Raw genomic sequence first — 27,032 nt, forward strand, 5'->3', positions numbered from 1 at the left:
AAGAAAAATACAGATGTAACCAGTATGTTGTAATTACAGTTCATCTCTCATGTCCATCTATACATTGTGTCCTCACCATAATATTCAGTTAGATAAGGTGTGAATAGTAGTGGAAAGAAATGGATGGAAGACAAGTGGGTAATGTGAATCAGAAAGGTGATGCTTGTTGGGATGTTCTTAATCACAGTTGTAATCACTGAAGTATTTTGTTGCTTTTTGAAATCACAGCAGTTAATTACTTGTTTGCTCTTCATCCTCCCACAGTTTGCTCTTGGTTTGGTGAGTGATTTTGTGGGGATGTCTAGCTGTTCCTATAAATGCACTGTAATGGTAACATACTGTGTATCTGTATGCCTTTCTTATTCTGTGTACTGATAAGAAATTTAATTTGGGAAGAACAAATTGAAGGTGACAATATCAGTTTTATAGAAGGAAAGACAGCACCTTGAATATAATTTTAACCCACTTGTTTTACTGTCAGCCTCTCACATGTCCTTTGTGTAGTTCCTAACAGAATTGCACATAACACATTCAGAGACTGGTTTTGTGTACCTGTCACAGGGCACTTAATATCACATTCAGGCAGCCTGTATGCAGCTGAACACTTATATGGTTTGGGCCCTGTTTTTGAGATTAGAAATTTGACTAGTCTTTCATTTTTTTTGCTTTGGTCTTGTGTGTTGACTTCTGGAGCTACTGCCTTTTCTTCTGAGTGTTCAGCTCCTCACTTCATCCCCAATGAGCTGCTCAGAACACATCTGTCTTCTCATCTTTTGAATTCCCACTTCCTCAGGCAAGTTCTATGTTAGCTTCAAAAGTTCCTCATCTGATTCAAATTACTTTTGAGCCTGTCCCATCTATTTTGTTAATTTTTTATTATGCTTCCCTTTTTCCCTGCTTTTTTTGCCTTACCCTTTCTTTGGGAGCACTTGTGTCCATTTCTAGTACATCTCTTTTTGTATTCTGTCCTTTCCAGCCACTAGAAAAAAATAAATCACATGGAGCTATTTATTATATATATTCATACAATGTAGCCAATCCTGTTTGATCTTTGTTGTTGTTTCTTGTCCTTTGAGTTCAGTGATTTTCAGACATTCTGGATAGCTTTGTCTGCCATGTAGTGCCATATATGTGCTAAGTGATGCTACTACTACAACAATTTACAGCTTTTAACCAGACAAAATGAGGACTTGGCAAGTCTTAATGTAAATAGGCATACTAAAACTTGCCTTGAAAAAGAAAGGATTCAGAACAGTTCTGCTTTGAACAACTTCAAGTTCTGTGAAGTTGTGTGTTTTTATCATTGTTAGCTTTCCAAGTGCATGAAAACCCATCAGTGTGATTTTCCTTGACTCTACAAGCACATTTTGTTTGTCTTTGCTGCCACTGAGAGCTTTTGGCAAACACCAGCAGAAGGAAAGTGTCCATGCTCTGTTTAGTTTTTCTATTTCTATTCAAATTCCTGGCAAAATCTCCAAGAGTATTCCTGTCAGCTTCACTCTGCTTCAGCTTGATAAGGTTTGGAGCCACAGGGAAAGGAAAACTGAGAAAAACATACCAGAATTAATGCATATTTTCCTCAAAGTAAGAATATTCTGTAGAGTGAGTTAAAGGTTGCATCTATAACTTGAACCCATTCCCTGTGAGTTTGGCACCCTGTCTGGAAAATAACCAGCTGGTCTAACCATGGATCTCTCAGCTTGATGGGGAAATAGGTGAAAGTAGGGTTGGAAGCTGTGCTATGCAGAACAGCAGCCAAGAGGATAAGCTGCTGCCTGTAGAATGCTGGCTGGTAACTTCCCTGTATTCCACACTGACCTCTGGCTGGAATGCTTGTGGCTCTCAGATTAAAAAACCTATCTGATAAATGCATGCCCTGACTTGCAATATCGATGCCCTTTTTTTGTTTTATCTGTGAAGGGCATTTTGTTATTTGAAGTACAAGAAGTAATTGCCCTTCAAGTAAAGGTTATCACTTTAACTTCTCTTAGCTTTGCAAATTGAAATAGATTGCAGCAAGAAGATATCTGTGAAATCTGTGAATATTGCTAAGCCGTTTATAGTGATGAAAGCTGAACTGCAGCATTCCTTTCTTTTATTCTAGTGACTTGTTCTTTTGAAACTGCAGCCTTGGTAATGTCATCTGTGAAGGGTGTTACTCTTTTAGGCATGGGCATCTGTAAGTCAGCTCAAGAGCTCATGGAGAATCCTCTAGCAGTCTCTCTGCTATTGGATGCAATTCAAGGGTATAGTATGTTGGCTCAGTTGGTATTTTGGTATAGTCTTCTTGACTGAAAGAAAAAACACCTATCTCTGATTCCCACTGGGCTTCCTTTGGATAGTCCTTCTGTCCAGTTGTGTTTTCTTGCCTTAGTGTCTGGCTTAATTTATCCACAGTAGGACCAAAGGAAGAGCTCTGTCAGCTCAAATCTGCTGAGGTTGTGCATATGAGCTGCAGCAGAATTAGCTTCTGGAGACGGGGAAAGAATTTCTCTCTTCCAGTTTATAGTGAATACATATTAAATCATTTGATGCTTCTGAATTAACAATAATTTGATGTGTGTCTCATACAGTCCAATTTTTGAATGTTTAATTTACCTTTTCAAGAGAAATGTCTTTGCTTAAAAATTGTGTTACAGTAATTTTAATTTAGTTGAGTTAAAAATGATCTGCACACTGAGATGAATGAGCAATGTGGTGTTCCTCTAGATAATATAAAGTTGTTCTTAAGGTGCTGCTTTTTTTTTTTTTTTTTTAACATTAAAGGTTAAATTGTTCCATTTTTCTAATTGCAAATCCAGCTCATCAGGAAGGGGAAACTGTAGCATGAAGTATAGGTTAATGTCGTTGTGAAATGCTGAAGGAAGTTTGGTTGATATCTTAAATTTTCTCAAGTTTACTACCTAAATTATGGTGAAGAAATAAATACATACAGGGGCAGTTCCATATACACATTGCAATCTGTGATCAAGTTGCTATTTCACAGCTGAGTTACAGCACTGCTTTGCCCTTAGAACACCTTGCATGCCTCATTCTCCACTCATAACCTGCTGTGGCCCCCTGGCAGAGCTTATTAACTTGTATCCTTTACAGTGCTCTAGAGAAATGTATTTTAAACTGCTGACTGGGCCCCTGGACTCTCTTTGTATAGAGAACCATGTACTTGGTTCTCGGCCAGAAAAAAAGCTGGTGTCTTTTTGGCTTTCAATTTAAGATCAGAGTGGTACAGCTGGGTGTGTTTTCTCCCAAAGTGCTGTCAGGGTACAAGCTGGAGGTTCAAGTGTGCCCATCCTGTACTGATATGTGTCTTCCAGAGCACATTGCAGGTCAGGCATGGAGCTTGAAGGAACAAAATCTGTCAACCCATGTTCAGGTAAGTGATTCTGCCACTTGAGGAACGAGCTGTTTTGCGGTCTAGAGTTACCAAAGTTTTTTTGCTTGAACAATGTGAGATTTGGGAATGCAGAAAAAGGAGCGTGGAAGTGCAGACAGAGATCATGGGATCTCAAGTGCAAGGCAGGATGCACTTTAGAAGATAAGTAAACAGTCTAGTGTTGTGTTCCACCTCAAAAGTGTTCTTCTGAGAGAGACAATAACAAGAGGCATGAAACCTACTTGGTGAAGATTTGCACTTCAAAAGGACTGGCAAGGCTTTTAATTCTCTCTACCAGGGATGGCCAGGAAGGGCATTTCATCAGAACACAGCATCCTGTCTTCATTGATTAAAAGAAATCTGGGTGTCAGAAGGGAACAGGCAGCTGCTTTGACGGAACAGGAGAAAACTCAATAATACAAATCTGTTCTGAAAATGCCAGTCTAAAATTGCATCATGGAAGCATTTTCTCTCTTCACAGTCAAAAATTTTCTTCCTCTTGGGCTGTTTAATAGTTTTATTCTTACTTTCTTGTTTCTTCTTGGGGACTTAACATGAATTAACACAATTGGCTAATAATCAGGTTCTTTGGTTGTGCTTACAGGTGGAGCTAAGGCAGGCTGTCTTTTCTGGATTCCTTTTGCAGTTAGTCTGAAACAATATGATCCAGTTCGCTGGCTTCAGGCTAGGGAAAAGAGTTAAACTACTCTGCTTCTGAAAACAATCCTGTTGGCAAGTAGATAAATGCCTTTAGTAGTTTTACTGCATGACTGGAGTATATAAACTTCTAGTGTCCATGATTATGGGAATACTTGAATACTGTAGTTTTAAGTTGCAAAGAGATTAGCAACTTCTCAATGTAATTCAGTGGAGCTGAAAGAAGAGATACCTTTTTAATTTCCATAATAATTACACTGAGCTGCTGAAACGGATTAAAAAGGGGTTTGTTTATCTACCCTGAAGCCTAAAAAGCAGTGAGGACAAGGATGCAACTTGACCATAAAAGACAAAAGATTAGGTGATTTGTGAATCTTCACTCAAGCTGAAATGGAGAGATGGCAGTCTCAGTGGTTCTTCCTGCTCTGTGAACAAGATCACATGAATATATGATTGTTGTTGGGAACAGAACATATCGATTTTAAAACCAAACAAAACCCAACAGAACTCATCTGAACATTCTTTTTATAAGAGAAGACAATAAAAGCTGTAATCAAATTGGCTGATCTGTGTGTCTGTGTAAAAATCTTGGTGTAAAAAATCTTAAAAAATGTCAGAAGCGGATGAAGGAAGAGGCAGTAATTCTCGCCTGCTGTATATGATGCTCTATCAGCTAAAACTTTGGGCTGGTTCTGTGCTTGACATAATCCTTTTTTGCATTTTAAAGAATTTAACTCAAGGTAATCTGTGTGGTCTCAAGACACACTTGAGCTGCTTACTATCACCCAAATGTTTTTATGTGATAACTGAATATCGTGTGTCTAGGCTGGAATGTTTTTGTTGAAGATTGAGTTCCTTAGTCCTGCCTGTGGTCCTCCCTCTCAGCCAAGGGTCTTGCCACTGGTAAATGCTTTGGTGATTCATCCTAATCTGCCTGGAGCTGGAAGTTAATGACCCACAAAAGCAGTAACTTGTAAAGCTGACAGGAACTTGCTGCTTTCAGGCAATGAAGGTTGCTGTGCTTCTCAGCAGTTTAGTATTTGCTTCCAAAACATGATCCTGGTCATCATCTGAATCTGTAGTACTCATTCAGGAATTGGAGTGTTAAGGATCTGCTGCCTTGTGTATTCTCAGGACTGCAGTGGTTACAGTCTAGTGAAGGGAAGACAACTACAGTTGTGGAGCCAGAGAAAATGTGACTGAGCCTGAGTTTGACCTGTGCCCATCAGCATGCAGCTTCTAGCTCCTCCTAAATGCTCCTTGTGTTGTTTAGATACCACAGCTTAAACTGGGCATTAGCTCCAGTATCCTTACATGGCTTTATCACTTATTACTTAGGTTCTCTGTCTTCCAAATGGGAGAAATATATAACACTGTTTCCTCACACTTGCTTGATTTGCCTGATTAGGCTGACAGTTTTTGAAACAGAACTTTTTCTACCAAGTATTTTTTGCAGGACTTCAGTTCTGTGCAGTTCTGAACTTCTGTATCCCATGTGAGTAGTACCAATGCCTCATGAATATCAATGAGTCTCTACTGGTCTTCAACACTGTTCTGAAATTTTATGTTTATATTTAACTAGATGACAAAATTCTAAACAAATGTTTACAAATTTCTGATGTTCTTTTGTGTTTTGCTGCTCTCTTGGATTGAAAGAGACCTTGTTAAATGAATCACTTATACTGTGCTTCTCCCTCTTCAGAGTACAGGTAATGAGTTATATCTCAAATTCAAGATCATTGGAGCACAGCTGCTCTTGCACCTGTAAAAGAAAGGAATAAGAGCTTTTTATTTGAATTTTAGTTTATTAGCTCACTTTTATCATCTCTGGTGCATTTCTAATAGCAAGATGACAATTTGCCTTGGAGTTGTGCCAATTCTGCTTGCTCTGATGGAAGCATTTGTGGCACCAAGCATGAGTGCGTGCTCAAGGAGAGGGAAAGCAAATGCAAGTAAACAGCTCAGCAGGCCTGCTCTTTGAAACTCCCTGTGAGGGCTCAAAGATTTGCAATTAATGTCCGTATGCTTGTTTATAATCAGTTTTGAAAGAGCATTAAGACCCTGTAAGCTACTGAATGCTGAAAGACAGGAAATCAGGTTTGGAAATTTGAGAATTAATTTATGTAGTTGTTGTTTGTTTTCTTCTCAGATTGCTGCCTGCATCAGAACTTGTGCAATAAAACATTTTTAATATGCATTCACTGATTTTTTATTAAGGCTATATAAAGTCACTTTCTTTAATGTAATAGCAGTGTTTGTTTACAAGTGTGCTGTACAATTTCATGGTGTCAAAACACCTTAACTTGTGATGGCTCTTCATTCTACTGTCAGCTGTGATGCAAAATCCTTTAATATAATTTTTGATACACCTTTTCAGGTTAGATCAGTTAAAACTTGGAATTGATCTCTTAGTTAGAAGTTCCTTTGAGAATATCCTGTGTGATATAGTTGCAGGCATAGGCAATCACTTGGATTGTCTGCATCAGTCTTTGTAGGTGCCCCAATATTGCAGTCTGGTGGTAGAAGATATTGTTTTTATACCTATTCTGCCAATCCAAAGGTGCCTTTATAAGGCTCACAGCCATCATCTGTAAGCAATATAGAAAGTAAAGTGCAGGTATGGAAAAATAAATGGATACTTTGGACTTTACTAAACAGCATCTTGTTGACTAATGACAATTTATGTAATTCATAAAGACAGTTTTTCATTCCAGTAGTGTCTTCTACTGAGGATTTGACACATTTTCCAATTTTGTCTTTGTTAGTACATAGCATATGCACCTAAGAGTCTACCTTCAAAATCTCTAGGAGAAAGTATGAAACTGAATGAACCAGGCTAGACTCTTGAAATGCCCTCTAAGGCTAACAGTAAGCAATGATTTTTTTTCTTAAAGTGGTGTTCTCCACCAGGTGTGCAATCATTTTGTGATTAATTTATCTGGATGATGTTTCTTTAGTTTGCTGATAAGCATCCAGAACAGTTGAAGCTCATCTCTTCTCCCAAACAAAATGCTTCCTGTTTTTCTCAATATCCTTTATCTTAGTTCATTATCCTTCTCTAAAACTTAAAATTTGGCTCACTTTTTTCTTCCTCTTATACTTCATACTCCTGATCAGTTCCCTCCTTATGGATAAATTCTCTTCCATGCTTTAGCCTCCACCAATATCCAGTTTTCCTGAATGGAGTATAACCCCTAACAAAATGGGCTGAGTCTCAGCTGTCCTCCAACCTTCCCCAGTCCTAAATTCCAGTCACTAGATCTCTGCTATCATAGTTGTTATTTTTCTCTGCATTAACTCCAGGTAAATGCTGTTCCTCACTGAGCTGCAAGAGATTAGATAATGTCTTTGGAAGTAGGAAGGAGGAGAAAAGGCCATCTGCAGCACACTCCAAAGTGGGATGCATGCAAAATAATCCATCAAGGTGGGAGGAATACTAAGAAAATATTTTTTGTAACATCAATAAAAATCTTCTAAAACAGTTTTTCATCTTCATCTTCTTCCTAATTCTATTTTTGTGTATACTTTATCATATATAGCATATTATTACAGTACTGCAGATACAATTTATATGTACATATTCTTATAGTTTGCTCAAAAGTTTTTTTTTACTGATGGGATGTGCAATCAAAAAGATGATCTGGAGCTTCAAGTTTCCTCTTTTCGCTTCCAAAGACAACTTCCAGTCCCTTGCCCATGTCAGGATGTTATTATGGAAGTTTTTTAATGCTTATTTTTTTAATCCAGAGCATTATGATTTTGTTATTTGAGAGTTAAATCAGACTCTTGGTTTGTTTATAAATTTGAAAAGCGGTGTTTTTTGCTCTTGAGAAGACTTGCATGGATTTTAATAAAGCACCCTGATCTCCTGTGGACTGCTTTTGTCAAAAATCTGAATGTTTCTTCTTCCTTCCACTGGAATCTTTTGTCTGGATTTCCTTGACCCTGAAATAGACTCTTTATATGTGCTGAATACGCTGCTGTGAAATTGAGATTTCTCTGGCATCTTTAACCTGTCTCACGTGTTTCTGTGCATCCCTTTGGATGTGCATCAGATAAAAAGGATTGCTGTGACTCTTACGTGATGAACAAGCTAAAAGGTAGTCCTTGAAGCACACAGAAGAGGATGCCACTAACTTTGTAGTGCTGTTCTACATCTTCTGCCCAAGGAGAATTGACACTATTCTAGTTTGGGATTGCAGTGATAACAAGTGATTGCTTTTGTGCCTGCTTCCTGTTGAAAGCTCTTCTCTTCTTAACGCTGCAGGTTGCAGCTGAGCAAGGTTATGTGCTTTGAGGTTTTGCTTTTGTTTTTATCCTGTTACCTTACTTTGTCATAGCTCTAAGGCAAAACATCCCTGTGTGTTCAAATGGAACCAGAACAAATTGCTTCATTCCTCAGGTTGTTGTGAGTGAGGCAAAATTATTTTGGAAATATTTAGGAAAGCTGGGGCTTTTTGTTAAAAGAAAAGCCAGCAAAAGTGATAGGCTCTTGGATTGTGTAAGTAGGGAAAGATGCTTATCTGCGTGGGAAGATAAATTTTTGATACAAACTTGCTCTGCAAAAAAGTGTGTTTAATATAGGAATAGAGAAGTACTCAGAATACTGTTTCTTAGATTTTGTCAAAAATGTATACATGCAAAAATTTATTCAGGATGCAAGGCAGAGTAAAAAGTCTATTGACATTGGACTCTAGAAGTTACTGCAGTGATGAATATGAAATACCTAAACAGAGCTTTCTGGCTTGGGTTTAAGAGTGAAAAACTGAAATTAAAAAGAAAATTAGCATCATTAAGGTAGATTTTCAACTTTATTTCTTCTGTACATAAGCATTTGACACAATCTGCATATGCCCTTTCTTCTCAGAAGAAATTCAAGATACTGCTTTTCTGCAAATGAGTTTTCTGCTTTATATGCTGTATCAGATAGTGTATGCTTGCACTAAGCTGCTTTTTCATGTATAATGTTAAAATATGCTGGCACTCTTAGCAGCTAAATTAATTAATTAAAAAGACCTTTTAATTGTGTCAGTAATGTTTTTCTCTGATGGCAATAATTGACAGTGTTACAGTGAGGTCTTGTGAAAGTATATATAAATGTAAATAAATTGCACGGGTATGTGTTCCTAATTGGAAATAACTTGGTGACAAACCTAGAAAGAGACTCTGAGTTCAGACTTCTAAATTATCATCCTCAGAGAAAACCTGAAAGGCTGGGATATTGTTATTTTCTTTCTGATGCCACTATCTGAAACTGTAGAACCTTTAATCTGCCTGTGCTTCAAAATATGATATTTAGAGTGGCACTATTCATTAGTTAATTCTGCTAAAGTAAAACGAAAATGCAGCTCAGAAAACTGATGCAGATAACTCTTGTATTCTTTTGAAGATGTTGGAAGGAAGCCAAAGTTAGCATCAACAATGTTTTTGTTTAAAAAAAACATTACTTGCAGAACATTAGAAAATGTTCCAGTGATACAATTCAGTAAATGAGAGAGAGAGAGAAAAAGAGAGTCTTCCTAAGCATGGGCACTGACACTAGACAAGGTATTAATCTTCCTAATTTAAGGCATTTACAGAGCAGACATGGAAACTTGAGGCAGAAGAAAACTGTAAACAGAGCATCTTTCTCTCTGCTGCCAGTGAAGGGAGCCCTGCACAGCAGTAGCCTCTATGTTCTTGTCTGGTTTTAAGTGTCCTAAGTTCAGTGGAAGTTCTTTCTGGCTGTTATGTGCACCATGGGAATGCCAGTTTCATTCTGTGACTCTGGAACACTTACTAAACTGCCACGAGCTAAAGCTAAGCTTACATATGGTCTGGTGTATATTAAACTTCTGTGTAGAACAACCCAATTCAAAAGAGACATTGAGCTGTGCTACAAAAATAACAAGGTTTAGTTTTCTTCAAGAAAGCTATTCATTAATAAAACTTCTTGTTTGTGAAATCAAACTCTATCACTTAGGATAGTTTTGAGCTAGTCATTATTATTCAGCTGTGCTTTATATTTTTATACGCTAAAACCACAAATAGCAACCAGATCACAAATATCATGGCTCAGATTCTGTACAGTGTTTCAAGTATGAAGGTAAAATTCCTCATGTGTACTTTGTTGTCTTGAGCCCTGAAACCACTTTAAAGTGTGAAGGATCAAGCATTTTCACTGGTTTGGGTTTTGTAGTGGTCATTGCTTAAATGAATTCAAGTTGGATTTAGCTTCCTTCCAGCTTTGAAATCAGCAGGTTCACTCTATCCGGTCTCCCAAAGGGAGAGTGTGCTTCAGCATACCTTGTAAGGGAGTGTGCTAGGAGCAAGAGAAAAAAATGAGGATCGAGAATTTGTCATAGGAATCAATCTGCAGTTTTTTTCTCTTCTTTCAGTCTGCATGTGTTGGAGACTGGGAAAACAGGACAAGAGCATCAAGAGATGTTCAGTGCCAAGTCAGACATAAAATAACCTGTTAAAGTAAAGCACACAGCTGGGACTTTCACTTGAACAGGTTAGCAGATGGTCTGTCAGGCTGTGTGTAAGGCACTGGTGCAAGTGTTTGCTACAGTCCCAGCAAGAAAGGCATTCAGGCTCTGTGGGGTATTGATTAAAATATCAGTTATTGGAACTAACAAGAAGGCAAGGGAGAATGGATAATCATACAGGCCTCCAGAAGAGTGTGCTTTCTTGTGCCTTTCAATTACTGTGACCCTGGCTCACTGGCTTCCAGCATAAACATAGTCTAAAACTGGCAATCTGTTGATTAAAATGTATAGGAGAAAGCCTGAAACAAGAGATACAGCATTTGTGAACCAGAATGTTGATGCAGAATCAAATTTTCCAAGGAAAGATGTAGTTAATAATTCTATTTATTAAACAGCCTTCAGTGGTGGGAGGGAAGTTCTGTTTCAATTTTTCATACTTGGTTGTTAATTTTATGTTTGTGGCTTTAAAAACATGTGTGTTTCTGCTTTGAAAAGTAGATACAAAATAGGGAATGAGTATACAGTAGAAGTATCAGCATTTCAGAATATGCTGAAGGTTATTTTCACATACAGTGCAGGGCTAGAAGAGATAGCCCTGTCATCATCCTTCTCTGAAGCAGGGTAAATTTAACCTTCATGGCTGGCATATTCTGGGCTTCTTATCCTCAGTTTTTCATAATACCCTAACCTAAAGGGGTTTTTTACCCCGAATTAAAGCAGTGAGTAATCTTTTTATGCATGTGTGAAATGAAAGAAGAGTTTGTCAGTGTTTTCATTACTGCAATACCCAAAATTTGCTGTTCTCTACCACCACCTTCTTAAAACTAAACAAGTCTGTCTTTCCAATTTTTCCCCAATGAAACATTTGTTAAGCTGTGTCATTTTGTTCATTTGGAATTTTTACAGTTGGACCCTATCTTCAAGTATGGAATCTGAAGCTGCACCTGGTTTATCAGGAGATAATTCATACAGAAGAATAAAGCAGGGTAACATACTGTGGAGAGTAACAGTCATAGTCATGCACAACATAGTTTATTAATATACATAACAGCCAGATTTTCTCTTACTTTCCTTGCAGCACAAGTTTGGTTCCTGGGTTTGTCTTCTTATAAACCTGAGGTTCTTTGCAGTGTGCTGCCAAAACAATTACCCCCTTCTCCTTCTGGTCACCTCCCTTCCTTTTTTTCCTTTTTTTTTTCTTTTTTTCTCTTCTTTCTTTTATTTTTTTTTTCCTAACCCAAGTGCTATATTTTCTGCCAATCTATCCTGAATTTCTTTATACTTATTCCAAGCATTTCTCCATTTAGAATGGCAGTCCTGTCTCCTAATGCACTGATAAGCCCTATCCTTTAAATTGTAAGCTAAATTCACAAAATTTAGTTACCTGACACTCACTAGAAAATTCTAACTGTGATCAGGGCCTCACTTATTCCCACCTGATACCGGATTATTAATGCCTACTTACTGAGAATATTGAGAATATTTTTCAGTTGTACATCCTCCTTATTGTCAGTTCACCTGTAGCCTTTCTGCCTGGTGAGGATGTTTTTCAGGACAGTCCAGCATCAGTTTGCATCACACCTAATACGTGTTCTTTAGCGTTTTTAATTGTGAGATCTCCAGGAAGACAAAGCCAGGATATTCAGAGTCATGCCAGGTTGGAGCACAAGAGGGTCTGAACTGATATATGACCTCTTCACCTTGAGCAAGACTTGCTCAAGAGATGTTGTACAGTCTCCACCCTTGGGAGGTTTCAAGACATCAGTAGATAGAGTCATGAGCAGTTTGATTGCCCTCATTTGTGCAAGAGGCTGGACTGGAGACATGCTAAGGTCCATCTATGTTTCCATTCTTTGTCAGATCTGGTCTTTTTACTCTTCATGTTTGTCCTTCTGAGATTTTGATAGTTCTTCATATCCCAGAGCCTGCTTTCAACAATTACCTGTTTCCTCTGAGGGAATCATCATCAGATCTTGCTGATGATGTATCAGAGATGTGTGACTTATTTTACCAGCTGTACAAAGCTTTAGGTTCCAGCTGATTTCCTTCTTTTCTTTATTACAACATATCAGTGCCCACATACAACGTTGTCTATGGGCAGTTTGCTGGTGACAGCAACACTTATGAGCAGTGACACAGCCACAGTGACCCTGTAATTGCCACCTTTGGACTATGCTTCTGTACCTGAAGGTGGCGAGCAGAACCATGCAGTTACAAAATGAACCTACTCACTCCCCTGTGCCTTCATCAAGCCTGTGCTCATACCTTTCTCCCACTCCCCAGCTTCCTTCCCCATGAGATGTAACATCTTGGTGCTCCTTCTCAAAGGAAATGACTGCATCTAGAGTGTGCTACGCCAGAGATGTCATACACTAACTGGCACAGCAGCACAGCTCACTTGGGCCAGTGTCTGTCTGTGAACGCTGCACAGTTTGAACTTTCAGAGGTGAACTGAAGTGTCCAAAAAAGCTCTTACACTGAAATTTTGGGTGGACCTCAGAAAAAGCAGGCATGCATATTCCCATCAGTAACTGGTCCATATCCATCACTTTCCTCTAGCTCTCCTACCACCTTGTCCTGTTTGTTTAACCTTATCTAACTTGCCCATGGAACTGAAAAACCAGCAGGTGTTCCCTATCTGCTGGAGGAGAACAGGCAGTTGTCAGCCCTTCTGGTGCAGAAGCCCTTTTTCCTTCCTGGGATGCTGCATTTATCCATCTGTTTCCCATCCACTGTGGTGCTCAGGGGTGTGTGACAGGATGGTCCTCTCTTGGCCCCTGACACCACCTCCCAGCACAGCATTTCCAGGGGAAGGCTGCCCTTCCTGCTATGCTCTCTGCACTGGAGGGAGCAGGGGCTGGTTAAAAATAAATTTGGGAGCAGATGGTGAGGCAGATTATTGTTCATCCTAGGGTGATGATGATGATGTGCCAGCTAACTGCTGGTTGTCTATCAGAATTAATCAGAAGCTGTTGTGGCACATGATCAGTGAAGCCACTGCTTTCCCTGAAAAAGAGAAGAAAGAACGGAGAAATAGCTCTGTAAAATAAATTGTTGGAAAAAGCACTTGTTTTGAAAATAAAAAAAGTTTCTGAGGGAGAAAAGACTCTAATAAGCAAACGAGGAATGTTTTTAGGATTTTTTTTTTTTTTTATGTACTAACACTTTCATATATCTGCAGGTGTGCTTTGCTTCTGAAAAGCGACTGGGAAAACTTGGTCACTTTCTTCTTGCATTTATTTCACTAGAGTTGTAGATAATATGAAATGAAAATATTTAAGAGGTTTATAGGACCCTTACAAGAACTATCTCTATTGCTAGTATGAAGTGTTATCCATGAATGCACCTGTTTCAGATTTGTGATCAGTGTCAGAGGAAGGGACTTGACACTTGCTGTGCTCAAAACACTTCACAAATGTTACATCTCTACACTCACAAAACAGACAAGGCAAAAGCTGACTCAACCCCCTTAGCTGAAAGGCAGTATCCATTCTGATGCTTTAGCAATCTGAAGGGTAGTATCCCTGTTACCTTCTTTTTCACTGAAGGGGTTAATGAGGTGGTTTAAGAACTAGCAGTGATGGATCACATTATGAAATAAAACAGGAAGTACATTCTTGATTATTATTTTGTAATAAAAAATAATGGTAATTTTTGATCACTTAGTCCACTTAGATAACCTGTCAGTCTATTTTGTTAAGCTACTAACATGTGTTAAACCAAATTTCTTATTTTGTGTATTCAGCTTCTGTTGTCCAGGCTATGTCATGGCATGTCCTTTCAAAGTCCACCCAAGCTGATGTCCAAAGATAGGTTTTGCTGGGATGTAATTTGTGGAAAATTTGTGCTTTGTTTTGGAAGGTGATACACTAAGTATTTTTTATCTAAGACTGTGAGGTCTGTACAGTCTATCTTAAATAGCACATTCTCCACAAATATACAGTAAAAAATAAAAAAAAAATGGGTTAAATTTGCTATTTCTTCACATTTTTAATCTGTTCTCCTTTTATACTTTCTATTGAGAAAGTAGTGCTGTTTTAGGTTATACCATAATCTGAGGGCTCTGTCTGTATGTAACAGGGAGGGTTAAGGCAAGACAAGGCTGAATTCAACTGCTTCAGCTTTTATTTTTCAGGTAGTCTAATTTGATATATTAGAAATAAGATAGAATGGCATAAAGAGAGGTGGTGCCTCTGTGCTGAGCATTTGCAGGTGTCAGACTTTCTGTTGCTTTGTCTGGCATTACTATGAGCTTCATCAGCCTGTTTTTAACAGTTCCATGACTGAGATGACAGATCACTGGTGGGTTATCTGCAACAGCAGTAATCTGTAGATCAGGAACTCTGTTAAAATATTCTTGATACTAACAAGTCATTTTCTCTTGCTTGGTGTAGAAAATGATGAGAATTAAAACAGTTTTTTTTTACTGGGGTATTTATTGATGTGCATAAGTCAGACTGAACTGGAAAACTAGTCTCACTGGCTTTGTTTCCGATAAATTCTGCTGTGTGCTGCTGCAGGAAGCTCAGGCTCTTACTATTTGGTGTCTGTAGTATCTGAAATGTCCTTTGTTATTTATTTTTTTTACTAAGTGAAATAATCTCAGGAACCTGTTTATTTCATTGCCCTTGCCCTTGCAAACTGCTGTTTTTGGTATGCATGTTGCTGGAGTGAGAGGATGGTTTAAAGGAAGTTGTGTGCACATGGGGTGGCTTGCTCTTTAAATCTTTTTAAGTGCTTGGATGCTGGTAAGGTGAGGTTTTGTACCAACCCTGCAGTGCAGAGGCACCTGGTTCCATGGGTGAGCATTACTCAGTTTTACCATGAAACCTGTGATGAGAGACTGTAGTACAGAAGGCAAAAAGTGCCCTTAGCTGTAGAGATATTTCTCCTCTAAGAAGAACAGTAATTGAAAAAAAGCACCTTCTTTCCAAGCAGGTAGTAGAAGTGAGAGTGCTGGGAATTTGGTCTTTGAAGTGTTGTTAGCAGAAATTCTGTTTATTAACACAAGCCTGTGGCACCTGTGAGTGTTTCCCCAGGCCACACTGTTGTATTAGTCCCTCTCACCTATGTAGACCCATGTGGTTCCCACTGCATGAGTCAAAAGAAAAGGATAGGGAAGGTAAAAAATGTACCTCCTCTAGTCTTTTTCTTTCCCTGAGGCAGTCTGGGAGAGAGGTACCCAGACGTCAGTCCAGGCTTCACAAGAGATCCTGCCCAGTATAATGGGCCAGCACTTGAGCAGCCTCAGCAATTTTTCCTGCCTGTTTCACCTGGTGCCCTGTTATTCCTTCCTAATTTCTTTTTTCAACATTTTTGAAGTCCTAGTTTGTGTTAGTTTCCCTTTATGCTCCAGGTTCCCCCCTGGCATTTGTGCAGTTCTTTCACTTAGAAACTGCCAACATATTTCTGTCCCTGGCAATTCTGGCACTGTCCTGCAGTTGGAGCTCAGCTGAGTCCCGAGGAGCCTCTCTTTGCATTTATTCTCCCTTACATTTAATGAGAAAATGGGGTCCTCCCTGGTAGCCTCTAGAAAGCACTGCCCAAGCTTTCAGGGCTGCTCCCGTTACTCTAATGGCTCTGCATGGACAGAGGGAAGAAGGGTGGTTAAGCACTAAGTGCTGTCTTTGGAGGAAGTTTGTCCATCACACTTCTTTGGGCTTCTCTTCACTCTCTTCTGCCAGCTCTGGCCTGAGGCCCAGGTTATGTGCAGGGAGTCCTGCAGGTGGGAACTGGTTCGGCTGTAATCCTTCCCCAGCCAGGAGAGGTGGCCCTTCATGGAGCACTACTGAAACTCCATGGAGCAGGGGAAAGATATTTCCTTTGAGAGTAAAGAACAAAGAACTTCGGCACAAAGGAGTTTCTAAAAGGCATAACATTAAGGAGAAAAGAGATCAGTGGGTGGCTTGACTATCCAGAAGAAAGTCTGAAGGAACAAAAAAGAATGAATGGATATTTCTATTTCCTTGATGGCAGGTAAGAAGTGAGGCTTCATGTGCTAAAATGTGAGAAATACAGAATGGATCAATAGATTAACAAAAATACCGTGTAAGGCAGCAGGTAAAAGGTGGCACTTCCAGGCAAAGGGTATGTGCAGAAGTTTCTTAAGGAGATCTGTTATCTTATGTATGGCTGAGAATCCAAGTTAGTTGAGTAGAAAATGCTGCCTTGCATCATCCTTCACATTACCAGCAGAAAGTCACCTGGAAAGCAGCATTCTTTCTTATCACATACTGATGTATATTTTTGCAGTGCTGAACACGTCCAAAAGATGCAAGCTAGGAGCATGATCTCTTCCACCAGTAAATAGTTGGTCAATATTGCCCATAAATTACTTCAGACCTTGAGGAAGGAGGGGTAGTGTGATGTCTGTTCTGGTAAGAGTCTGTCTTTATTCTTAAGTAACCAACATTGGAAAAAAAACTGCTTTGTTTGTTGTGAAGGGCCTCCAAAACCTCTTGGAAAACTAAAAGTGAAAAGTGAACTTAAGAGCAGCTTGTCCTCTTGTTGTTGGCCCATTCCATTATGTGACGCTGTTGAAACTAAGACTGGAAACAACATGCTGACTTGGAGCTCCTCCTTTAATTCCTCTCTCTTGCTGTTTTGAGCTACTGCCATCCCAAGCACTGGTATGGAAACGCACGCTTCTGATACTGGCCCTGTTAGCCTTTCAAATACTGCCTTGGGACCATGGTTTAAGGATTTTTTTCTTTGTTCTTAAGTAGATTTGTATGAAATGCAAAGTCTCAGCATCCACTGTGTGTTCCCTTGAGTGCCCTTCTTTTTAATTGGAGTGTATTATAATAAGGCAAAAAATGACATTTTACATTTTTTCTATTAATCTGTATTGTTCTCTGTTGGTGGCTCTGGGTGCTGATGTGGGAGATTTTTCTTGCTACACATGAACTCTGATTCTGAATTCTCTGAACAGAATTTGTATGTAAAGGATTTAAGTTGTTGCCATATCTGAGCAGTGGAATTTGAGGTCCTTTTGGAGTATAAGTAGCATAGTAGGTGTGCCAGAGTTCTGGATCTCTCTGCTCAGGGAAATGTGTTGTATGATACTAAAGGGATTTGGTAGTGGCAGTGAACATGGAAGAAGAGATCTCTCTCAGAAAATAGAAGTGCTAGTGTAGTTTAACAAGTGGATCTCAGGCATAGGGAAGGTATTTAACATTTGCCATTGCCTGAAACAGGACAATCTAGAAGAAGCCTCTGAAACCTTCTGTTTTCCTGTCCCCAAACACTTGAGATTTTCAAGGAAGAAGAACGCTGACCCTATGTATTTGAAGGTGTCTTATCTTGGCAATTCCTCCTTCTATTGTTAACAGCAGGGTTCATTTTGTGCCGAGAGGGTCCAGAATGAGTGCTGGACACTATTCTTAGCCATCTGTAATAACATTCTAGCACCACCATTCTTCCAAATTATGCCTAGCATAATGTAACTGCCGGAATAAAATCCACTCTGCAGCTTAACAGAGGGACCTTCTGTTTCCAGGGCTGCCAGTCTCTCAATTTTTATACATTTACACACTGTTCTCTGGATGAATAAATAATACATGAACATATGCATTGGCTAAGTGAAATTTCCTTCTGATTATAGTGAGGCACTGTTTAATGGCAATTATAAGTTTCTTTCATTTTTTGCTATTTCTGCTGTGTGTTGAAGAGTATGCCTTTATCTCTTTTGTTGTTGTTTTAAGTTACTGTCTTGTTTTTATTTCTTAAACAAATTGATCATTTTTCATGTGTTAGTGAGTTGCAGTTTTGAAATCTTCTGAACACGTTTCTGGCAGAATTACCTCATCTGAATCAGAAATAGTGCTGCTGCATGAGTGCCCGTAAATGAGGTGGCTTCTACATTTATATTACAAGAATAGAAGTTTTGAAAGGAAACTGATTGACATTTATCCCAAATGAAATGTTTACTCTCTGTTTAATACCTGGTGGGCAATTCAATACTCTGAATCTATATCAAACATGTTTAATATTAAAATGTTTAAAAAGCATTATTAAGGCTCAAAATAGGTACTCAAAAGTCAGAGCTGTATCTTGGTATGCATGTATTATGAAATTGTGTTGAATTGTATGGTGGAACACTGGATTTTCTACTTACTAAATTTATGGAATAAGCCCTTTTCAATAACCCATTTTCTCAAAGGCTGATTTGGAAGGGTATATGACTCTTTCCCAAACCTGTAGGCTAGGGAGTTGAGTGCTGTTTCAGGAACCTGGATTTTACTCTCCACTATGCAGTCCCATTTCATGTTGAACAGCAGTTGAGTGAAGACAAGCTGTTGGAAGGTGAACAGCCATTACTCATTCTCTAATTCACAGAAACCTATCTTAAAACCTTATGGTCTGATACTGAGAAGGATCAGTCTCATAGCTGTTGACTCAGTAGGATTTATGCTAGAATATGTACAGACTTGAGAAAAACTGGATCAAGATTTGGGGCACATAAAGTTAAAAGGAGGGTTTTTTTTTTTACTTTATTGTGGAGTACTGATCCCATTTGTAAACAGTAGATTACACAACTTTCTTAATAATTCAGATATTGTGGAAAAATTAATAAAGATATTAAAATCTTTCTTCAGATAATAGAATTGCTTACATTATTTGTTCCTAGCCTCATTTTTAGCTAAAGTGCCGTGCTTGACATTTTCTAATGTGCACTTCACATGCTTCCTCACTCATCTGAGGCAGAAATGTGATAGAAAAGATGTTTTAGCAAATTTCTATCTAGGATCTGACAATAGGATGTGTCCAGCAGTGCACAGTATTGGTTGTTGCTGTGCCTCCTGCCCATAATGGTAATTGTATGTACCTGGTACATACAGAAAAAAAGTAGGGGGATAGAGAAGATGCTGTAGTTCCTTAGCTTGTTACTAGGAGAGCTGTCAGTTTTGGGGGCAGGATCTGTATTTAGCAGTTTGCATCTGCTCAGGCCTCACGCAGCGAGCGTGGTGATTTGGGTGCAGTGCTGTTTGAGGGGTGCTGTGTGCTTGGCTCCAAGCTGCAGCCACTGACCTTCTCTGGGCAGCACTGGCCCATGAACCTTTCAGTTCTTTGCTTTCAGGTATCACCCACATGTTCTGCATTTGCTCTGTCACCGTCTCTGACCAAGGCTACTGATCTCAATTGCAATATCCCATATCTTCTTCATAGTTAGAAATTATAAAGCAAATTGGGTGAAGCCTGATGCATTTTGGATTTCAGTAGCAGAACTGGATGTTTTATTACAGAAGCGGGTTAGCGAATCTTCCCAAAATGCTGACATTTTCTACACATGGCCCAGTGTTTGTTTTCATGACATGAGTTCTGACAACAGGGTCTGTTCTGGGCTATCCCAAACAGGACTAATATAAGAAGGTAAACTTTTTGTGTCACATTTCAAGAGAGAGTACTGCAATCAGCCCTGGGCTGTGGAGTGGCCCCAGGAGCCTAAGATCCAGTGGACCATGAAACCTGTCTCAGAAAGACGAGATGTGGCATTACATTTTATGTAACACACTGTGCTCTGTAACTGTCTCTTTTATTGCATGTGTAGAATCACTGAATTACTTGCAAGAGAGAATGGCATATTGCTGTGGTGCTCAGGAGACAGCTTTTGTTGGTGAATTTCTCTTTTTTTTACCTAAAGTAGCTGCATTTTTTGGAACTCACATGTGAATAGGAATGTACTAGGGACTATGGGTTTCCAGTACAGGGAGAAAAGAACTACGGGGCCAGAGAAGGCTGCCTGATGAAATTAACAAGAGGCTCATCTTTCTGTGTGGCAGGAGTGCATTTCCCACTCAGACACACTGGATTGCTTTCTCATTGAGGTGAGAACAGTTTGATGAGGGCTGAGAAGTCTGTCTAAGTTTGGGAGTCACTAAAGGACAACAGCTGCCACAGTCTAATCTACATTATGATTAATCCAGTTAAAAATCAACTGTTTTAACAATTAACTCTGTTACCAGATCAGTCCATTAATGTCATTAAAACTCCCTTTGCTTTCATTTAACCCCTCAGGTTGCCACTTCTAGTAGGTTGAGTGTCCTTATAGCCTAATGTAGAGTATGTTATGGTAACTGATGATACAGGTCTGTTGTAGCCACTTGGCCTACTGTTTGTGCCTTTAATGATTCAGCAGAGATATGCCTTTAGGTGCTGCTGTAAACCATCCTCTAAATCTTAAAAATCAATGCTAAATAAAAGGAACCTAATGATAATTTGTACTGACAGCACTACCTATTACTTAGGTTGCTAAGTATTTTCATTACATGAGATTGGCTCGTTGGTGGAGGGCAGGCATAGGAATTGTTCTGTGATTTTTGTTCTCAAAACTTTGTCAAAAACTTACTGTATGCTGAGTTTTTCCCATTCTATGCATCTGACTATGTTTAAATTGCTGAGGAAAATTTAATTTAAAACAGTTTGGCTGTATTGAAGAATGGGCTGATGAGAAAATGGAAGGGGAAACCAGAAAAATGTATATTCTTTTGCCTGTGTAATATTGTTCTGAATGACAGGTGGTGCTGTGAAAAGATCTTCCATCTCTCTGGCTTGAAACAGGAAATTAGTTTGATGACCAGGGCTCAAATCAAGAGGCAGAATTAGTTGATCTAAGAGTGTGGGGCAGAGAGGCACAGGAATGAGGAAAGGCTGAAATTGGAAAAAGAAGTCCAGGAAAAGAAAAATGAACAGAGAAGTCTGAGAAGTGAGTGAAGCCCAGGCTGAAAAAGCAAGACAGCAAGGAGAATAGGACTATCAGAGAAGGAAAAGCCCAGAACTGGGATGGGAAGCAGATGGGAAGAGCTGGATAGGAAACTTTAGGCATGGGGCTAGCAGGAAGAATAGCATATTCCCACAAAGCACCTCTCTTTCAAGAAGCTAGAGCAGCACCCAAGGTGTTTCCTTCTCATCCTTCCTTTGTTAGAGGAAGCAGGCTGGCACAGCATCCTGCTCCCCTGCAGCACTAGCAGCTTGTCATCTTGCCTTTGGCGAGTCAAGTGGCAGAGGCCTGTGCGGAACCGAGGACTCCAGGTCTGCAGATGAACCATATGGCTGCTGACACAGCATCCCATAGTGGGAGGCGTTTGTCTGCCTTCCTGGTGGTAGGGACCTAGGAAACTCCTGTCCTTTCCTTAGGATCTTTATACTCTCATTTTAACATCAGGTGAAGCACTCGGGGTTAAGGAGTGCTGAACTAAAGCTGCCTGTGCATCCTGTAACTTTTTTTCTTTGATGTAATTCCTCCCTCTGCCAAAACATGCTTTGCTCAATGAGAGAGAGCAGTTATGCTTATAGAATGCACTTTTTGTCTGGCTTGCTGCAGAAAAAGGAAAAATGCAGTGTAAGAGTCAGGGAATTACTTGAGGAAAGAGGCTGTAGAAGCCACAAGAACATGATCTGATCCTCCAGGCCATCTGAGTTTGTGTGATGTTGAACTAGTCATTTTTAGCTTTTCAGAGGCTGTCATTAGCCGCTGTATCTAACTCATTGAAGATGCCCAATCCTAGAACCTGAAAGAAGAGTGGTAAGAATACTGCACGTTCTGTTCTGAAAAAGAAGTTTCAGAAAAGCATCTCAAATCAAGTACTGCTCAAATCAGCAGATACTTCTGAAATTATGCCATCTGTGCCTCAGCTCACTCACCATGTAATGGTAATAATGCTACTTCTAAAAGAAGGTTGTGGGAGATTTTGAAAATAAATTAGCTTAATGTTTTGTGATGCAGTCAAGAAAAAAGAATTGGATGAGAGTGAAAGCTGGAGGAATATAAAGGAGCTGAAAGATTATACTATGAAGTAGTGTCATGCACCTGCCATCTAATGCAAATGTCTGCTATAAACATGGAGTTCATCAACTGGAAACTACAAAGGAGAAGGAAAGATACAAAGGAAAAGAAAGATCTGGGAACATTGATGGGTCTTGTGGTAATTGAGGCATCACATTCATGATGGTCTCTTATAATGTGATCTTAAAAGGTCTCAGTGGCTATCAGAGAAGCACTAATGCCTTTGAGCTTTTGGGAGATTTCATCTGGACGCTTGTCTATTCTTCCATCTTCACAGCAGGAAGATGAGAGCAAACTGGAAAAAGGGCCAGTATTAGTGAGGTCAAAAGAATGGGTGGCCAGTTTTAAAATGTAAAGAAGAATATATGGCCTTGCAGAATGAAGACTGAGGGATGAATGAGACAGCAGTTTGTAAATACACCTGAAGGATTAACAGCAAGATGGAAACCTGATGAGATGAGGTACAGTTTTTGGCAAAACAATCATTAGGTTTGAGATGAATGGGAATAAGTTGAGGTTGAAAATCAAATAGTTTTCTAAGAGAGTAGTGAGAGTCTTGGGCAGCATCCCAAAGGAGAGAGTGGAAGACCCCTTGTTGGGCTGGAGGTGAGGCTTAAGCCCTTTGACAAGGGTGTAAGCAGGGCCTGGGCTCAGACTCAGGAGTCTATAGCCAGTTAAATGTGTTAACTGTAGCAGGTGCTGCTTGCACACTTGGACATCCTGCCTTCAGTGCGTGTGGGTGGTTGACCTTTTCCTTCTCTCAAGTGAAATCAAGTCATTAGGAATTATCTCTAAATATTCTGGCCCCATACTTCAGAGCTTCAGCTGCTTTAATCTTAGTAAGCTTTGGGGAGCCAGATTACCAGCATATCTGCCCCCCAGAGTCTGGGAGCATATGAGGAGATCTCTTTCAGATGGCTGGTTTTTAGTGTGCAGCCAGAGAGGTCTGTTCAGTGTCTGAGCATGTGTTCAAAGAAGGAACGGGATATATGTGCTCTCTGTTAGCATTTCCAAGATGCAGAAGAGCCTCATGTCTGTTTGCTCCAGGATATCTGTTAGTCCTGGTTTATGCAGCATTTTGGAATTGAAAAACTCTGTTGTGTAAGGGCTGAAGGAAAAAATATATCGTTGGAGTGGAAACATTGCCGTTTTCAGTCTTTGGATGGCCTCCACTTCATGTTTGTCACATGCAATTCATATCTGAAAGGAACGTGTGTCACTGCTGATGTGATGTGCCATGTCATAAAAGCTTTGGTGACATTTTCTGACCTCTTAAAAACTAACGAAAGAGGTTTGCCACTTATAAATGCCATCTGCCATGGCAAAGCAGCTTCCCAGTTCTCTAATCACATATGCCTCTTGTGAAATGCTGCATCACCTTGAAAAAAAACCAGCATATTAATGGAGGAAGCTTGTCATTTCACTCATTCCCAAATTCTTTACATAATTCATCTATTAAATTTTTTTGCTTATTATGAACCCTGAGGGGTGGAAGTTGCAGCAAATACATGACAGCTTTAGGAGTTCTGTTTCATTAGAGCTGTATTTACTTTCTGATTTTTTGGTACTCTGAATTGGAACCATTCTCCCTATGATCTTAATCTTTTGCAGATACTCATGGGGTTCACAGATGGAAGTGTGAAAAGTCTGAGCTGTCTCAGGAACATGTAACAGGACTTGGGGGGCGTGTAAAAAGAGGGGAGTGTTCTTCATTAACCTGTGTTTGTTCCCGTCATCCATTATGGGAACTGAGATGTGCTAATTATTTTTAATTGATTCAACTTATGTCACACCAATAGTCTCAGATGTGGGATAAGGAGACCAAATATTGGGTTCAGATTTTGCTGGGCTTACAGCTTATATAACAAACAGTTTTGAATCAGTAGGGACAGTTTTTACAGCCTGGAAAAAAATAAGCAAAGTGTTTCATGCTTGGATAAAAGAGAAGAGCACTTTATCCACTTGTCTTTTACTTTGCATTGTGCTGTTGTTGGCTGCTCTGACTTTTGCATGTCAATAAAACAAACTTTCTAAAGAGAGGATTTATTGCAGGAAATGTGTCCATATTACAGGCCACATACACAGCATGCATTAATTTCTGAGTATCAATGAGCAAAAGCTGCTTCAGATGGTGCCAGGGTACAAAACTGCATCTCTACAGACTGGTGAGAGGCAACAGATCTCCCTTCTGTCATAAACAGTGCTTTTTGTGTTTGCTGAGACAAGTGTGAGCATTGTCTAGCCCTCACAACTGGCACTGAAGAAGTTAGGTCTGTTTTTATCACTGCATTACAGGTAGGGAAGGAGGTCTGCTGAAAAATGAAGTGACAACACTAGCAGATCTGTGTAAGCAGCAAACCAAGATACCAGAAGCCCTGGCTTGCCAGCCTGTCTCATTACATCATGCCTAAGTGCCCTGGGCAAACCCCGTTCTTTAGACTGTGTTTCTCCATAGCACTGGTGACATAGCAGACCTCAATACTGATTCTAATTCTGATTTTTATACATAGGATTATCATTTCCATGGCAGGATCTATCCTTAGGCTTCTTATTGGTAAAAAGATCTTGTCATTTCTTCACTGGGGTATTGAGAGGTGAGGCTAGATGTGCATGGGTGTCACAGAATGGACAAATAAAAAATATCACCCAGGAGCAAGAGAAATCAAGAAGCCTGTGAGCCTCACTCTGGATGTCATGTTCTGAGGTGGCAGGGGTATGTTCCCAGTCCAGCACTTGCAAGACGAAGCCATTACAGTGTTCTTCTCCTTCCCAGCAGACCAGATGGAAAGGTCCCACTGTGCACGTACCACCCCAAGGGTCCTGCTCACAGATGGAGTGATGAAACCCAAAAGCTGCTGTGCAGGAGTTCAGTGGGTTTTTTGTAGCCGCTTTGCCATGTAGCCATTTCAGTCTGACCTGTTTTTATAGATCCTGACGAGGTTTGCAAAACAAACTTATTTTTAACTGCTATTCACATGATTCTTTTCTTAACATTTGTAATTTTAAGAAGCTGGTATGGGAGTTGGGTGGGATAGGTTTTTGCATTGGCTGCTCTGCAGTAATGACTTTTTTGCCTGGTTTGGCCCTGAAACAGAAGGAGAAGCCATCTCTTTTTTGCAGTAGCTGCAATGTGACAATGGTTAGATTAGCAGTTACTGCAGTCTGGTTGGTGCAGTGTAAAACTGCACTGTTTTATTGTGAAATCAGCCTATTAGCGTGGCCTGGGAGATAGCAGGGCAGGCACCTGAAACAGAAGATATTTGAACTTCTTAGAGGATACTGTGTAGCTTTTTATCACAGCCCAGTCATAGCTGACATTTAAAATGTGCAGCAAGGAAGGAGGGAGATTAGGAGATGTCTCAGTAGAGGTATTGCAGCCCATCTGGGCTTTTCAGAGCGAGAAACTGTACCCAGCTGGGTATCCCTGGCTGGTATCAAAATGCTTCCTTTGTTGTCTGCTTGAATAATAACCAGGTACACAGTGTGTGGGAAGGGATTTTTGGGGCAGAAAAACTCCTTAGCATCCAGATAAGGGAACAGCAGGGCACTGGTGTTGGGAAGGCTGCATGAGGAGCTGGGCCTGCTGCTTTCCTTCCAACGCTGAGCAACTTCTCTCGTTTTAGGAACTTTCCGCTGTACGTTCTGTGAGACTGAAGTGGAAGAAGATGAGTCGGCAATGCCCAAAAAGGATGCGAGGACACTCGTTGCACGATTTAATGAGCAGATTGAGCCCATCTATGCGCTGCTTCGTGAGACGGAAGACGTTAACTTAGCCTATGAAATCCTGGAGCCAGAACCCACAGAGATTCCTGCCCTGAAGCAGAGGTGGGAGCGCGCCTGGTCTTTCCTCACTGCACTGCTTCCTTGTAGAGTGTTCCTCTGCTCTGTGGGGCTTTTCCAAACCTTGTGCAGGACTTACTTGTACAGCACCAACTATGCAAACAACTGACAGATTGCCCCAGGGATGTGTGGTTTACAAGAAGACAGAGGGCTGTAACCACTTTTTACTAAATAAGACTAACTGTTCTTCTGGTCAGCCCTCTGCATGTATTTTTCTCTGAGGTGGGATGCTTGAATTGCCTGCTGCTTGCCATGCTGCAGCTGGTATGCACACCAAGCCCTTGGCCCAATAGTTAAAAAATGCAGCTGCTTGACAAAGCTCTGAAGGTGCCACCTATGCTGTCTTCTATCTCTCAAATACTTACCTGTCATCTGTTCCTTTTGCTTCTACCCAGCTTTCAAAACGAAGCTATCTGCAATCCACACCTTGTATTTCAAATGCTCATATTACAGCATTCTAGTTTGAAGACATTACTTGTAATAAGCAGTTTTTTTCTTCTGATTTTGTCCAACTTGTTACACACCTCTTCTTTTCAGAAGAAGACCAGGTTGGAATTAAAAACTCCTTAAAATGTTCTTACCCATGGTATGAATGTTTCTTTCTGAACATTCCTAGCTTTACAAAAACAGATGATGTTTAAATAATGCAAAAAGATGTGGGGAGCTGTCAGTTTTGTCAGCTGTGGTGAAATGTGATGCACTTCGCTGTATTTAAAAAAAAAATTAATTATACACATGGGGGAAAAGAACTGTACCATGAGGGGAAGCATTCCCACAGTGCCTTGGGGTGCTTGGCTTTAGCTAATAGGGAGAGCAAGCAAGATACTCTTTTTTTTCTCTCAGGCTAACCTTGAGAAAGAATGTTCCTTGATGCTAGACAGCTTCTAATTAATATAATAAAAATTCT

General features: G+C 39.9%; 1 protein-coding gene across 1 annotated transcript in view; it reads left to right on the forward strand.

Annotated features, from left to right (window-relative positions):
- Nucleotides 1-27,032, forward strand: part of GTF2E1 (general transcription factor IIE subunit 1) — a 48,710-nt gene that overhangs the window by 12,985 nt on the left and 8,693 nt on the right. Inside the window, exon 3 of the mRNA XM_053969996.1 lies at nucleotides 25,909-26,110. Within this exon, the coding sequence (XP_053825971.1) occupies nucleotides 25,909-26,110 (202 nt within the window). The remainder of the gene's footprint in view (nucleotides 1-25,908; nucleotides 26,111-27,032) is intronic.

The sequence above is a fragment of the Vidua macroura genome, chromosome 2 (genome assembly GCF_024509145.1).
Source record: "Vidua macroura isolate BioBank_ID:100142 chromosome 2, ASM2450914v1, whole genome shotgun sequence".
In the NCBI taxonomy this organism is placed as follows: domain Eukaryota; kingdom Metazoa; phylum Chordata; class Aves; order Passeriformes; family Viduidae; genus Vidua; species Vidua macroura.